General features: G+C 34.4%; 1 protein-coding gene across 1 annotated transcript; it reads right to left on the minus strand.

The window, feature by feature from the left end:
• Positions 1–3,333: 3,333 nt before the first annotated feature.
• Positions 3,334–5,184, minus strand: LOC138311179 (uncharacterized). Its single transcript, XM_069252661.1, has 2 exons — positions 4,844–5,184; positions 3,334–4,264 (listed from the first exon to the last, which is right to left on the minus strand). Exons 1-2 carry the CDS (start codon positions 5,121–5,123, stop codon positions 3,948–3,950), a joined length of 597 nt encoding a protein of 198 aa, XP_069108762.1. The 5' UTR covers positions 5,124–5,184; the 3' UTR covers positions 3,334–3,947.
• Positions 5,185–16,018: the final 10,834 nt, after the last annotated feature.

Raw genomic sequence — 16,018 nt, forward strand, 5'->3', positions numbered from 1 at the left:
TGTATATATACAACGTAAACGGTTGAAAAATGAATAAACAACAAAGTCGTAATATGTTTAATGAATTTTAATATAAACGGAACTGTTTCTTGTGGGAACTTATAAACCAAGGCCTGCTGTTGGCTGTACAATGCCCCAAAAGAGAGCGACTTTATCATAATAAAAAACAAGGTACTTTATCAAATTTCTAGTTATAATTCGTATTTAAAATGAAAGGAAACATTATCTAAATACTATGTACAGAAGACATAGATGCAGCCGAAGACGAATGTCCTCTTTTCGCTAACTGATTACGATGAAGCGTGTTACAATTGGCGCCGCCATCTTTACAAAAAGTAGTCCAAAATGGTTACTTCTTACCTCCGAGTCTAGTTTCAGAGAAAATGACGAGGTGATCCGATAGTGTAGATGTCACGGCAGTTTTACCTCTAGATTTGATCAAAAACGAAAAACACAAAATTTTAATCCAACCACCGACTTAAATAGCGTTTTTCTTTAGAATAAACCGCTGAGAGAACTTTTATTTGATTCATCGCTTTTATTTAATGTACATGTATGTTTATATAAATATAGATCTTCATTGGTACACGTACTTACACGCAATTGATTGCATGCGCAGTGAAGATTTTTTTCTTTCATATTCACAGTTCATAAACTGACTTTCCGGAAATACCATAACCACTTTGTACATTTGACATTATAGCCAAGAAATCAAATTAACCCCACGTGAACTTTTCATTCAAAATATCAATAACCGAAAAGCCAAGGGTACTCACATAGGGCATGTAGCATGCTTGGGCTAAAGGCTTGTTTTAATGAATGAATTTGGCCTTTATCTTGACCTTTTAATCACATGGATTAATTTCACTAAACGACATCTTTTTAAGAGCTAAATTCCCTTAAAACATGATATAAGGTCTGTATTATGCTGGGATGAAGGGAAACCAATTTATTAAGTTTACTCAAATAAATGACCTTATCTTTATTTATGGTCATATACATGTACGTCAGACAATTTAAAATCTTATGAACGGCTTCTTTTCAATACGTAAGACCCTCTATACTATTGAAACCATGAGGGTTGATGATTTCAACTGTGAACATAATTCCAAATCTATGACATACAAGAAGGCTGCTTAATAAGCATTTGCAGCAAAACATAATGTATGCTCTTAATAACAGTTTTTATGCGTTATGTATGTTTAGATGAAAACATATATGAAGAAGTCATTTAATAATTATTAACTTCGCTGTAAAATGTGACAATGGGATTGTAGACCACGGCTTGGTTTCTTGATTAGACATATTGTAGACGTACGTAAATATCATGAATTACTTATGACGCACAGCGATCTAAAAGTATCAAGGCGCGGATAGGTATCTCAGTCAATTAAAAAGTGAATCGTACGATATCATGTCAAGGATATTTCTATATCTAATTTAACATTCGAATATACAAGATTTCAAATCGATCAAAAGAAACAAGTCCATGTCTCGCATATATCAGTATACCATACAAAGTCATTGTTATGATATAGAACGATATTAAACAAATAATGATTAATAATAAATAAGTTAATTAGGGTCTGTAAAATTATCTTTAGAAATGAACTCAATTTTAATTTCGAATTCTTTTAAAAGCGACCTTGTATGATTTGCGCTCTTCTGATCTGTCTGTATTACACTTTTTGTATCCTATCAGAACATTCCGAAGGGATTTATTTTCGAAATGTATTATATTATTTGTAGTCACACTTCGTTGGTGATAAGCTTGGTCCGTAGATCCTAAAATGATACGCATTAATATAAAACAAAAATACAAGATGGAACTTTTGCTTTGCATAAATTGTTTAAAATCCTATTTGATAAATTTGTGTTTGATACTCGATCATTTTAGTATGAAGTTTGGTATTGGTATATTTATTTTTTCGATTAAATTAACACCCTATCAACAGGCAGGGCTATGAAAGGGCGGCCTATCATGTATGTGGTGAGTTACGTGTACGATGTACATTGTACGTATCACAATAATGCATGCCGCCGAAGACACCAAACAACACACCCCACTCGATCACATTATACTGACAACTTCCAAACCAGTCGTCCCACTTCCTTAATGCTGAACGCTAAGCAGAAACATAAACTACCATTCTTATAAACTAGGGTGTGTCTGGGCCAGGGTCTACCTCACAGAGGCGCGCGCTCACCTGAATGCCAGAAGTGAGGTAATGTCAAGGGATACCTTTGGAGGAAGAGAGTCAGTTAAGAAGAAAGAAAAAAACAATATCCTAAATTTAGTCGTCTTCAGGTATATAGACATTATACAGTCTATACAAATAAATGTATTATTAGTTGTTCTCTTTTATGATACAGATTATAACTATATCCAATATGGTCATTTTTATACAGACTATAATAAAGCCTCGTTCTGGCACTCTTGGACTGGTGGCCATGCTTGTTAATATCTGAAATGACGTAACACGTCACTCCTAATGCAATCTCTCTTACCGGTCCAATATAATATGAAAACAACAGGAAAAGTCAAAATTACATCGCCTTGAATGTACGCTGGTTTGCATTATTTTAGATCTGCCCTCATCTACCACGTTTTCCCGCTATATTCCGCTTTCAAGGACGTTAGAGCTGCGACTGTTATTTCCTTACAAGGAAACAAATAACTTAATAAAAAATGACCTTTGAAATGGCCCCTGTGTGTGAAAGATTGTGCCCCGGATAGAATTTTGTCACGGCCACTGATTGGCTGGTTAATTATGAATCTCACAAGTAAAAATGTTTTCTGACAGGTAATTGTTTCTATAAAACAATTATATGAATTTGTAAATCCAGATTAAAATTAATGTTCAAAATATCAATTTTGACAATGAATAGGTTAAACATAATAGTTTTAGTGCAAATGCACCTTATTTCAAAATGGCTTCTCTGGTTCGAGTTTGAGCAGAAGGACGCACACTTTTTCTATCTAGTGTTATATGAGAACCGAGACTTTAATTATAGAAAACAGTAGCTTACTTATATTCAGTTGTTTTGATAAAACATTACAAAACTTTAAGAAACTTTACCAACGGGTCTATGTAAAATTATTTGGTTGATTGTTCTCTAAACAAGGGTTCGATTAGGCAGGTTTTAGATCTACATGTTTCCAGAAAAAAAGACAAACACCCTTGCAATTAAAGTAGCAGTTAACAACTGTGCGTACTTGCGACCGACAATAATAACCTTATTTATTTTGCAAAAGACAAAAAAAAAGGCAACTTTTGAAACTTTAAATTTAATGGCGATATGATAAAAATAAATTTATACAGGCTATTATAACAGTTAATGTGGTTAATTTTCAATCAAGGATTAAAAAAACTTGTTCTTGCGATGGAAGTTTTAAGTTACATTTTTCAAAAATGGGTGAAGTATTAAAACCCTAGGGTTTGACGAATTATGTTATGGAAATTATAAAGGCAAACGTGAATTATGCCGTATAACCATTAGTGACAAAACAGAATGTAGTACAATTTATTTACTTGATAAAACTCTTGCATAAATACTAATAATACTATGAAAGGAAAAATAAAAAATTGTAGACCGCATCTTAGTTTCATGGTCTGACCGTAAATACACATTTCACTGCCCTGTATGTTTAAATATGACCATATTTGGCAGTACTGCCAAAATTCAGATTGAACTCTATCAAAAGGTCAAAATGAAACACTATAAACCAGCTGATTTTCAATGTACGATTTTTTTGCTTATTTTGCGGGCTATTGAAATTATCAAAAATAAAATCGTCTGAAGAATTTAATTTTTCAAGTACTGTAGTGCGTTTTAATGAAATTGAATCGTTTTGAAAATGTATTTTGACACAAAAACATAAAATGAAGTCACCGTAAAAATAATTTGATTTGCAGTACATGAAATGGTCATTTAACATAGAAAGTCTACTTTCTGTCTTTCTTCCTCCTTGTCCGTTTTCCCGACTTTAAAAAGGAAGTCACATCCGCCATGGCGACAACCGTTATGACGATAACAAAGATGACGACACTTACTGCGCCAATACCGGAAGCAGACGTTCGTTTGTCAGTGGCGCTATTCTTCCTCGCTTTGTACGTGGAGAGAGTGACCTTGTCGACAGTCAACCTAACCTTCAATTCGAATATCATTTGGAGAACTTCAGCGAGGGTTTCTGGGTCCAGATCTGCTAATGTAGTATTCCCCCAGACCATCTGTGTACATGGGCACCCTCTTGTACACATTCCTGTTTATAAACAAAAAACATTAATTATATTACTTGTTTTCCCGATATTTTCACAATCATATACCGTCTTTGCATAATACAGAGTTACCTCCCTTGCGTATAGGTATCCATTGTGACGTCATCATTTTTCTCTGAAACGTCGTTTTCTCTGAAAAGCGTGACATTTCGCTCGAAAACACATGACGTCCCAATCAGTACCTTCCCACAAGAACATAAAACTATGTAATATGCCAAGGCGGAGTACCGTTATCATTCCAATCTTTTCCAGAGGAACAAAAAGTAACGTAGAAGTTACTAGTGTAATATCTACATTAACCTATTACTTTTTCTATTATATTACCTTTACTATATAAACTAACCAAGCCAAAGTGAACTTTTTGTGACACCCAGAACAACAGCATTATGATGTCTTTTATGTTGAAACGGGGCTCGTGTCATATTACAGTGATTAAAAGAGAAGTGTATATTCTTTCAAGGTATCTTGTAGAAAACCATAGTAGCCGTAGATTGGTGGTATTTCACCGCATACTGCGATTTCATAACCCAGAATGTTAATGTTACGTGTAACAAACTATTTACCTGTTGTTCGTTCAGTCGATTGGCGTGTATCCGAAGAGTCGGTAGTTGTTATTTGTGTCAGCGGTGTTGATTGGGCACTCGAAACATCTTCAGCTAATGTTGTTACGGTATCGGTTGCTATGGTAACCGTGGATTCATCAACATCATTCATATCGTCCTTTGCCGTCTGTGGCGGTATAAAATATGATGACGTTCCTTCAGTCAATGTGGTGTTTTCTGCAGTGAAACTTGCTGTTCCGAAAGCTAGTGAGAGCCGATCGCTTGTGACAGCAGTTTCCATAAGGTCAGTTGAATCACGTGCTTGGTTTGCTGTGGTTTGACGACTGTTTCGATCAGCTGCGTCAGAGGTTGTCGTTTTGATGGTGATTGTATGTTCAGGGCTAGGGGCTGTCATTTGGTTATTTATATCAGATGATTCCGTTGAATGCGAGGCTGAATTACTATTATTCATCGACTCGGTGGTTGTCGTTTGATTAACCGCCGAAGCAGAACTTGATTCAGAATATGGTAGTGGTGCTAGAAAAGAAAAATAAGATTTTTTGATGCAGTTATTGCTATTTTTGATTCAATTTCGTGGTTCCTGTGGTTAACAAATGCCAGCGGTGATAAAAGTCCTGAAAAGCTTGTCCATCATAATTTATACTAAGATTTGAAGGTGTAAAATATCTTAATAATAAAAAAGTGTCTATGACCTCGCCATTAAAAAACCTGGATAAAATGAAATATCAAAAAAGAATTATTGCTACTGTTGAAGATAGTGTGGCCCAGTTAAGAGGCCATTGATTACTTACAGTAATACCCGAGCCTCAGGCGAAGCTGCTAGTCCATCACTAGATAATACTGTGATATAAAAATACTATCTTAACTAGACTATAATACTATGACACAAAAGTACCATCTTAACTAGACTATAATACTATGAGACATTAGTACTATCTAAACTAGACTATAATACCATGAGACAATAGTAATATCTAAACTAGACTATGATACTATAAGGCAATAGTATACAGTTAAAGTATGGGGTTGAGGGATATAGCAAGTTTCTGGTTTCCCGAGACTTGTCTATTTCCCATACTTTAACTGTTTTAATATACCGATACATACAAAAGCTATGATAAGACTAAAAATATATATTTCTTTCATACGCTAACGTTCTCTCTATTCCTGTCGCGTACGGCAATGGCCATTGGAGATTGAGATACTTTTACATTGTAATCGATCTACGTAATCTTATCTTCAATCATACAAATTATTCTGAGATGATAACTGTGATTCTATGTCCGTTTTGTTTTGCTTCTATATAAACCGCGGGTTAAAATTTGATTCCGCTATGATTTCTCGATATTTCAACATTTATACCACTAGGCAAAATACTAAATTTGTATATAAATATTGTTGAAATTCCGAGACGTTAACCACTTACAGGTAGCCTAAATACATACATAACAACTGTACATACATGTAAAAGGTATTGTCCTCTGACCCCATTACATTTTTTCACAAGCCTCTCATATGATCACTTACAAGATAAACATGACGACGTGTTCGGTAACAGTTTCCGATCGATACTAACGTCGTCGTCTGAGTACGTCAACGGTGATGGCGTGATCGGAAACTAGCTCCGTCCAATCGTTACGTCACTTAGCAACTGATGGCGTGATCGGAAACAAGTCCCGCCTAGCTCCGTCCAATTGTTACGTCACCTAGCAACTGATGGCGTGATCGGAAACAAGTCCCGCCCACCTCAATTCTGATTGGTTAAACGGAAATACCCGAGTGCAAGGGTGTGCTAGCTTCCAGGGGTGTGCTAGTTCGATGACTAACACACAGCTGAGAGAGGTTTTTGGAAAAAGCAGGGAGCTAGTAAATTCAACAAAGTATCTTTTAAATAGTGTAAATAAAGTAGAGGTATATTAATACTATCTATACTAGACTATAAAACTGAAACATTATTACTATCTTAATTAAACTATAATACTATGAGATAATAGTTTTATCTTAACTAGACTATAATACTATGATACATTTGTACTATCTTAACTAGACTATAATACTATGTGACAACAGTACTATGATCTTAACTGACTATATTGGGTTAAGTTCATCACCCTGATATTTGTAGAAACGTGCATCGCAATATGCATTTCCCAGATAAATCATTATGTATTTACATGATCCACGTAATCATTATACAATTAGATGGTGAATACAATCATTTTGTAATAACATGGTGAATGAAATCATTACGTGATTATATTATAAATGGAATCACATGATCAGCTTGAAAGCCTTGTTTAATTTAGTGTCACATATTACGTGGGTTTTTTATCCAGTTCCAGAAACACTCTGAAAGTAGCATTATACGTAGTTGATGTCTTCGAAAAACAATTTCTTTTATAACTCTGTTTATCATAACCTGTCCGCCGCCATCTTGACATTTTGTCCCAACGCAACCAATCAGAAGTCAGTACCAGGTGGTGTACTTATTAAGCATCAAAATAGCAAAAGGCATCAACAATATAATACTTGTATAAATTGTGCCTTACATTTGTATACAATATTTTTATTCATAATACTTACGATAGTAGCCTTCTATCACTAAGTAATTGGCAACATCATAGGGTACAACTGAAATCAAAATAAACAAATTGTTATGACCCAGAATAACAGAAATGAGAAACCAGCAGCTAAATTCAAAACACAATTTAATTATATAAACACTATTATACAGAGATGGTTTACAATATCTCAAGTAATTGGTGGTGGCACAAGAGTAATACGATGATTTAAAGTGTTACTTATCTGTATGCGAATGTCCTGGTATAATCCTTGATCCTTCCAGGTTTCAAATGAACAATAATCAAAAATCCACGAGGAAAATGAATGTCCACAGTTGATTTGTAAAGTTCCAGGCAGTATGAATAAATCCACACAAAGTGTTGTAATAATCCACAGATAAAGTCACAATAGCTCTCCCAATAGAATCTTATATGGCGCTGTACAATTCTTGATATGTCTAATTACAGGTCTCATTACAGTTCTGATTAGCCTTGGACAGCTGGAGTATATATAGCTAAACCCTAATTCAAGAATATTGGAGAACCTTCTACTTCTAAAAATATCTAACTAAAAACAGTAAACAAATAAACACACAGCACTTTCTGGAAATAGATCATTCTAGAGCTCTACTATAATCAACTTGTTTACAAACATATTTGTTTATACATGATAATATTCTAGAAAGTTCTATAACCTAAATTAATGATATGAACTTTATAGGATGTATCAATAATAAAGCTATAGGAGTTATCTCCCTTATCTAATAACTACATGTATTTAGTGTCATACATAACAAAATCAATTCAAAATATCACTGTTAAAAACGAGAAGTCAGTTTTTGGAACAAGGAATATAAACACTGAATGCTTGTGTTGACTTATTTCTGGTTTAATATAAAGGAAATAGAAATCTAGTAAAACAAAAACAGAAAAACTTACACGTGTATAATATCTCTATTCTAAAGTTGGAGAATCCCATTAAATCGTCATTTATGATCTCAATCTTCGCAACGGGAACATTGCCGGGGTTTGTCACATGATGTGGTCCATCCTAAAACATCGATGAAATCAAAACAGTCCAGTATTTCGTTTTATTACGCAGTCAAATATAAGGTTTTACAGTGAATATAAAGGCGCTATTTATCACTTCATATTTTCACTTGTTATTGACAGATCGTAATGCAGCATTGACAGTGAAAACATCATTTTGATTGTTGCGTCATTAGTTTGTGCACATAAATGACGTCATATTTTTGTGTAGAAATATGACGTTATGCTAAAAAAACGACGTAATAATCGCAAAAAGGGCCAAAATACAATGGTGGAATAACCTTTGGCGGAACTAGCAGTGACGATCTTCTGTAAATAAAAGCGAAAACACAAATAAAATAAATGGAATTGTCCTTGTTTCTTTATAAATACATTTATATTTAATCTCGTATGTTTGAAACTTCGATATTTTACACCTAACTCGATGAAACATAATAATTGTTCATCAAGAAACAAGGAATATTCACTTTTAATCGACGCGTCATATCGCACAAAAATTTTGGTGAAAAACATTCCGGTACTTTTCTTGGCACGAATGATTTAATCAAATAAAAAGAGACAAGCGTGGAAAATCCTGCCCTAATATTAACAACATTTATTAGTGTTTCATTAGTAAGCGTGTGTGCGTATTTTAGATGACTGCGATATATTCGTGCTGTGTCTTCTTGTATAGTTGAACGCTTTCCCTTTTTATAGTGCTATATCACTGAAGCAATCCATCCAGTCACGTTATACTGACAGCGGACGAACCAGTCGTCCCACTCTCTTAACGCCGAACGCTAAGCAGGACCAGAAACTTTTACAGATTTTAGTGTCTCCGCACAGGGGCGACCGTTCAATAGAAAGCCAAAAGTGAGGCGGTGTCAAGATAGACGTTAGGAAAAATGAGAAAAGATAATATTCTTAATTAAAGCGGCAACCCTTTACAACGCCCTACCTGAAGGGCTATAGCATTGTTAGTTTACACTGTTTTTGTGGTACAGTGAACCTTCGATAATCCGGACATCTTCGATAACTAGATAAACCGTCTGGATTACGAATTTCCGGACTGCCGAATTTTCTGTTTTTAGTCAATATGTAACATTACAATAATGTTCCCTAACATTGCTGTCCAAACTGAGAATTTTTGTCCGAATTATGGGTGGTCCAATTTACATTTAAATTGGGTTCCGTGTATTTGCAATCAATTTAGATTCTTCAAAAAAAATATTTTTTCATATGTTTTGGACAAAGTTTATAAAATTACTTCAAAATTTGGCGCTAATAAACGGAAACCAACCTTAAAATATAATGAATAAAAGTTAGCATTATATACAGTGAATACTCGATAATCCGAAAATACGCAGTCCAAATTTTCTGGATTGAGAGAGTTATTTATTTTTATTAGTTTTTATTTATTTCATTTAATAACCAAATCTGTTCTTCGAGTGTGAGGCGGTCTCTAGATTATCGGCGTCCGGGTTATCTATTTTTCTCTTACTATGTAAATGTGCCTGATTCGTTCTCCACTGGCGGTCTTCACATTCATTAAAGTAGGTTGTAAGGAACGATCCTTGGGTGTCCAATGTTATGAGACTTACTCTGACTCTAGGTTCTAATATGTACAGAACCTTATGTAAGTATGAGCTAAAAATCATTTCTTTTTCCGTAAAGTCAGCCAAGCGAATTTTGGTGTTGTTTGAGCTGATCCGTTCCTCCTGGTGATTGTTGACAGTGTCAATTCTCATCCCGGGGTATTGTGAGATGTACTGGTGTGTCATGAGGTTGTGGCGTATATCTAAGACAAACAGGATAAACAATTGGTTAAATAGGTCCACAGGATGATCTATCTGACTAAAGGGGCTACACCGCTGACGAATGGATTTTTTTCTCTATAAAACTCAGGTGTAGACTAATAAAAAAATTTCTTCCGTTTCAAATGTTACTTTACACAATAACCAACACCGAAAAGATTGAGCGTCTTATTTTTCTTCAAGATAAAAATAAAAAAAATAAGAAATTGTGTCCAGAAAAAAAATCCATGGCACTATACCCGATATCAAATGAAGTACTGATTGCGCATGTACCTAAAGAAAAAAAAAATGCGTTAATTTGGCAAATATACACACGATTAAACAACAATGATTGTTCAACTGGTGTGTATCGCTTATGCTCTGTCACAGTGGAGCATCTTTAAAATACAGATCCTTTTAACCATTTCGTTCAGTACAGGATCTGACAACATCTCATAAGTGGTCATGTTCGGATGACCTTTATACCACCTGTACTTCAGATAAAATGCATTTTTTACAACTTGATACATCAATTGAAAACGCCTTGTGTCACATTATACAATTACAATTAGCTTTGTTGTGTTCTTTTGGCGTGATGACTACGTACCCGAAAGTAATTCTGACAGTTCTTTTCAAATTATTTCGTCCAATGAAATTCACTTTGAAGGTTCTACAGACAGCGATTCGATTGGTCATTTCGAAAGGCCTCCAGAACGTGACCCTAATGGTATGTTGCCATATCCATCTGATTAAAGGGGCTACACCGCTGACGAATGGATTTTTTCTCTGTAAAGCTCAGGTGTAGACTAATCAGACGAGGAAGCCAAATGTGTAATACTCTGTATGTACATGTTGCAAATTTATCTCCCCTTGCAAGTACGTCTTGATTTTGACGCCATGAAAGCGAACTCAGCTGTGCTCATAATATGGTGACGTCACAATGGATACCTACCCGCAAGGAAGATAACTCTATTATGTAATGACGAAATATGAATAGATGGCATATTATTGCTTCGCACTTTTGCAAAAATTGCAAAGTTCCCGCACTCCATGGAATATAAGTGTTATTAATCAGGAAACAAAGTTCCCGTACTCCATGGAATATAAGTGTTATTAATCAGGAAACAATGATTATCCTCTATATAATATAACAGTCACACGTCTGAGGTACTTGCCATCATAATTCTCAATGCGTATTCCCTTTGATATCAGCAGTATACCAGGGCCGTCGGTATTCAGGGGTTCCCACATCAGAGCCATTCCATTAAGCAATTGGTTCCGCATGTAGTTGTACACAAACACAAAGTTCCTAAACATATAAACATAATTACCCCGATGTGAATTATCGAATCATGTTATTATAAAGCTTTGATACTTCAGGGGTTACTATCACTGACGTTTTATCCAACTCTGGACTATTTCACAGTAAAACTAGGGGAAGTTCAGGAGAAAAAAATGACTAATTAAAGGCCTGAAGATATTTCATTTGAAGGTGACGGAGAGGGCAACGCCCCACCTCAAAGTACAAAGTCAACCACAGTGTACCGTTATTTGATTACTTTGTTATATATCAAAGGACTAGGCAATTTTAGTATGAGATCGTCCAGGTTTGAGTATAACGACAGTGATAGTAACCTCTGGGGTATAGAGTATACTTATTATATAACATAATTATATGCACTTCTGTATAACATTCACTATCTGTGTGTCTAAGAAAGGCCAGAAATAAATACTTCAAAATCAAAACATCCCCATTTGGTAGAAAACCGCAAAAATATCCCGACGACTAAATATCTGAATAAATAATTTACTAGAAAGTATTGAATTCCGCACTATAGCATACTGCATAGCTCACGTTTTCCGCGGATTATTATTGTTATTTTTAGTTTAGTTTTTTGTTTTTGGTTTTTTGTTTTTATTTTTGTTAGTTTTTTTTATTTTTTTTTTGTCCTTTTTTTTATTATTTTTATCATTTCATTTTAATTTTGTTTTGTTTTGACTTCTTAGAGAGAAAAAAATCTGGGTAAAAGGATATACCAAAAATTTTGGTGATGAAATTTGCGACCATCGAAATGCTACGAGATATTGCTGTTTGACTGCTATTAATTCTGGGTCTAAGGATATACTTTTACATATCAAGATTTCGTTGCTGAAATTTGCAACAATTGTAATGTTACTAGAGATAGGCGGATTTAAGCTGTTGAAACCATTACCTTGTGGATAAGGTCACGTCGATGGTAGCATTGTCTTGGATGATGTATTCTGCTTTCAACCACTCTTTGAAATCGCTGCTCTTTACAAGCGTCGTGTTGATGTAGACTGTTTCCATTTCCTCTAAATCTTCCCCTAACGCCCGAACTCTGATCTAAAACCGACAACAGAACACTTCACATTAAATTGATATAAACATTGATGTAACTTTTTTTTAATATTATCGGGGTATAAAAGAAATTTTGTTTTCAAACTGTGAAGCCCCGTTTAATTAAAACAATGTAAGGACGTTTCTGGGCAAGGACCCATCTGCCTGGAAACTCATGATTCAAAGATAAATTTGAATAATTACTCAACATTTTGAACGATCAATATGTAGAAGGTATAATGTACAAGCAGCAACAAAAACTAACGGATATTATCTGTAAATGTTATGAATATTTACAAATCATGAGACATCTCGCATAAACCTTGTTCAGCTATTCAAAATTTTCTAAATAAAAAATGACATATCTATCTACGCTTGACACGTTTTTATAATAATTTACCAAAATCGCTTTAAGCATTGATGTAATTTTTTTTTAAATTTCATCGGGTTATCAAAGAAATTATGTTTGCAAACTGTGTGAGTCCGCGTTTAATAAAAAATATGTGTAAGTTTATAAACAAAATTCATTTCATAACCCAATGATATAAAAAGATAATCACATTAATGTTTATAATCAATTTTCAAGACTACAAGATAACATAAAATACGTTTACAAGTACGATTCAATTATTTTCTGAGTCAATACGCAACGTCAATGTTTCTATTGTGCCGTCACGATACCGTCGGCTTTCCGCGCCACGAAGTTTTTAAATAGTGATATGAAAGAAATGAAATAGCCGATCAGAAAGTCAGATTTCGAATGAAAACAAAGAAAAATTAATAATTTCCGTATTGGCAAAACATAAGATAATATCGAAATTGTCTTTAGGACATCGGACGCGACATGATATTACAGAACGGGACAGACCGAGGTATTACTATCCCCATCCACCCTCCTCCACCTCCCCTCCTATCACCAAAATAATCCTCAAAACATATCGACTATTTACCTTGACTGGTTGTACTGTATCCCAGTCCCTGATGCGTGTTGAAACTATCGGTTCTGAGTTTTGACGGGAGTTAATCAATTCCTCAGCTATCTCGCCTGAATATGTTTGGTTACTATATCCGGTGTTCCATGCAGCTTCCGGGGATGTTCTGTTGGCGCTTGCAACGTCGTATATCATCAATGGCTCCCACATCGATTCCACTTTAAAGAAAAAAGCAAATTATACAAATACCTTAAAGGCCCACTACCTTTCCTAAATAAAAAAGCAATTCATTTTGCCGGCAGTGATATTCAACTAACGCGCGTGACTTAAGATGACAGTTGGAAATATAAGACGACCCGCATGATGAAAATTAACATTTGATTTATTCAATTAAATCGTTCAGAAAGTGTACTATTAGCGGTAAGCTAATAACTAATTTATTTCTTATTACCTTGCAGTAACAGGGATTTGCATTCTATTTTCAAATGCACTAAATTTTATCGTCGCGATAGCTTTTGAAAATGTAAGCTCGCAAGGGGTCTTGAAGTTGGAGGAAACCGGAGTGCCCAAGGGAAATCCATGACATCGGGCAGGTGACCTCTATCTTTCCACGTCTTTAACGGGAAATAGTATTAGTTGTTAAAAAATGAATTTACATTGTATTTGACTACATTATACAATTGCTTTGAATAAGTTGCCGGACTGCTCAAATATTGGATAAACGTGTTTTAGCAAGTATGTTTTGTAACTATAAAAATTACATAATCAATAACCAAGAGTTATATGACGTAACAATGACAAGAAAAACTAGTTCTGTTCAAAGTTTGAAATCTCGACCAATCAAAGGGTCGAAAGGCCATATTTCCCAAAACCCAGCACATTTACACATTTTTAGAATAGAATAACACTACGTATTGAGGTAGTAACGATCTAAATTATTCGGATATCTAATCATCAATCAGAAATACTTTACTGAAGATAGAGAAGACGTTAAAATGATTATCATATAAGGTGATGTGTTATTACCTACCGATGTCGGTCAACAGCAGGATGAAGTATCCACACAACCAAATCTCTTTTTTCGGTTTCATGCTTGCCCGTTTGGGGATATATTGTACAAATGCTTAGACATTGAGTGAAATCAACACATCATGTCATCACGACGCTGACAGATATAAGAATTATTTGTATCGATTCTGGGTTTTTTCCTAATTAGAACCTAATGAAAGTTTGATATTTCAATTGAGATGTTCCACGCTCCAAGACGTGAATCTTTGAAATTATCCTTACATCGATCAATTTAATTTCCCTGTGGAACACACAGAAACATTAGTTCATTTTTTTTCCATTTTTCTATTTACATGTTTATTGAATGAAATAAAATAGAAAACAGAATGTAAAGCATGAAGTTTGTTAAGAACCTGACGTAATCTTAACGCTGATTATTACAGTTTAAAGTGATATGTAACGATGTCTTCCTTCAACACTTTTAACATATACCCCTTTACCAACAGTATTTATCAATATTTGAAGAAACAACAGCGCTGACAAATGATATTTTGGCTATCAAAAGCAGGAGAAGACGAATTAGTATTCTCCTTCGGTTACAAATGTTACTTACTTTACACCATTACAACCGTTGAAAAGGTTGAGATTATAATTTCATTTCAAATTAAAATATTTAATTGCTTCCCGAAAAAGATCCATGACACAATATTCTATACAGAATGAAGTACTGATTGCGCATACACAAAAAAAAGGATATTAAATTATTTCATACGTATTGTTGTGTTTATTAGATATATATATATATATATATAGGATTAAATGATAGTATCGTTTATTCGCTGTCGGTGATGGAGCATCTTTAAGCGTTTCATTTAGGAGATCAATGCAAAGCTATAGTCAATAAGATATTCCATTCTAATTTTATTATTAAAAAGCTCATCAAGCAAACAGTATTAACATTTTTAAGAACAATCTCAAAGGTTCCTTGCACCGTGTTAAAGCCCGGTGCATAAAAAACTTTTTTTTCTATCTTAAAACAACTATTGAATGGGTGTTTTGAAGACGACGACAACACAATCCTGAATTGAACATGTGCCATGTTCAATATTTCTATAATTCAACATACAAAAGATATACATTTTGTACCACTACTTTTAATGTAATGACCGTCATATGTCACTCCGTATTTGCATTTTACATGGTTATCTGCCCTTGCAGTTAGACATTGATTGTGACGGCATATGTTTTCGAGAGTAACGTCATACTTTTCAGAAAAACGACACGAGTTTCGCTCGCAAAACAATGACGCCATAATGGATACATACCGACAAGAAAGCTATTACTGTAATATGCATAGACGTAATACCATAAAACTGAGTACGGTTAAATAATATAAGTCTACCAGAAAAATGTTATTATTTTAATTTGAAACGAACGTTTGATATTCTGACATTGCTTACGTTATGTTTCTGCTGTGTCTCTACATGTGTCTT

The sequence above is a fragment of the Argopecten irradians genome, chromosome 16, assembly GCF_041381155.1.
Source record: "Argopecten irradians isolate NY chromosome 16, Ai_NY, whole genome shotgun sequence".
Lineage (NCBI taxonomy): Eukaryota > Metazoa > Mollusca > Bivalvia > Pectinida > Pectinidae > Argopecten > Argopecten irradians.

Excerpts from the sequence above, each read along its gene's own strand:
- LOC138311179 (XM_069252661.1), bottom strand. The coding sequence starts at position 5,123 with ATGGAAACTGCTGTCACAAGCGATCGGCTCTCACTAGCTTTCGGAACA. Across the intron at positions 4,265-4,843 it reads ATCGACTGAACGAACAACAG|GAATGTGTACAAGAGGGTGC; the intron begins GTAAATAGTTTG and ends GTTTATAAACAG.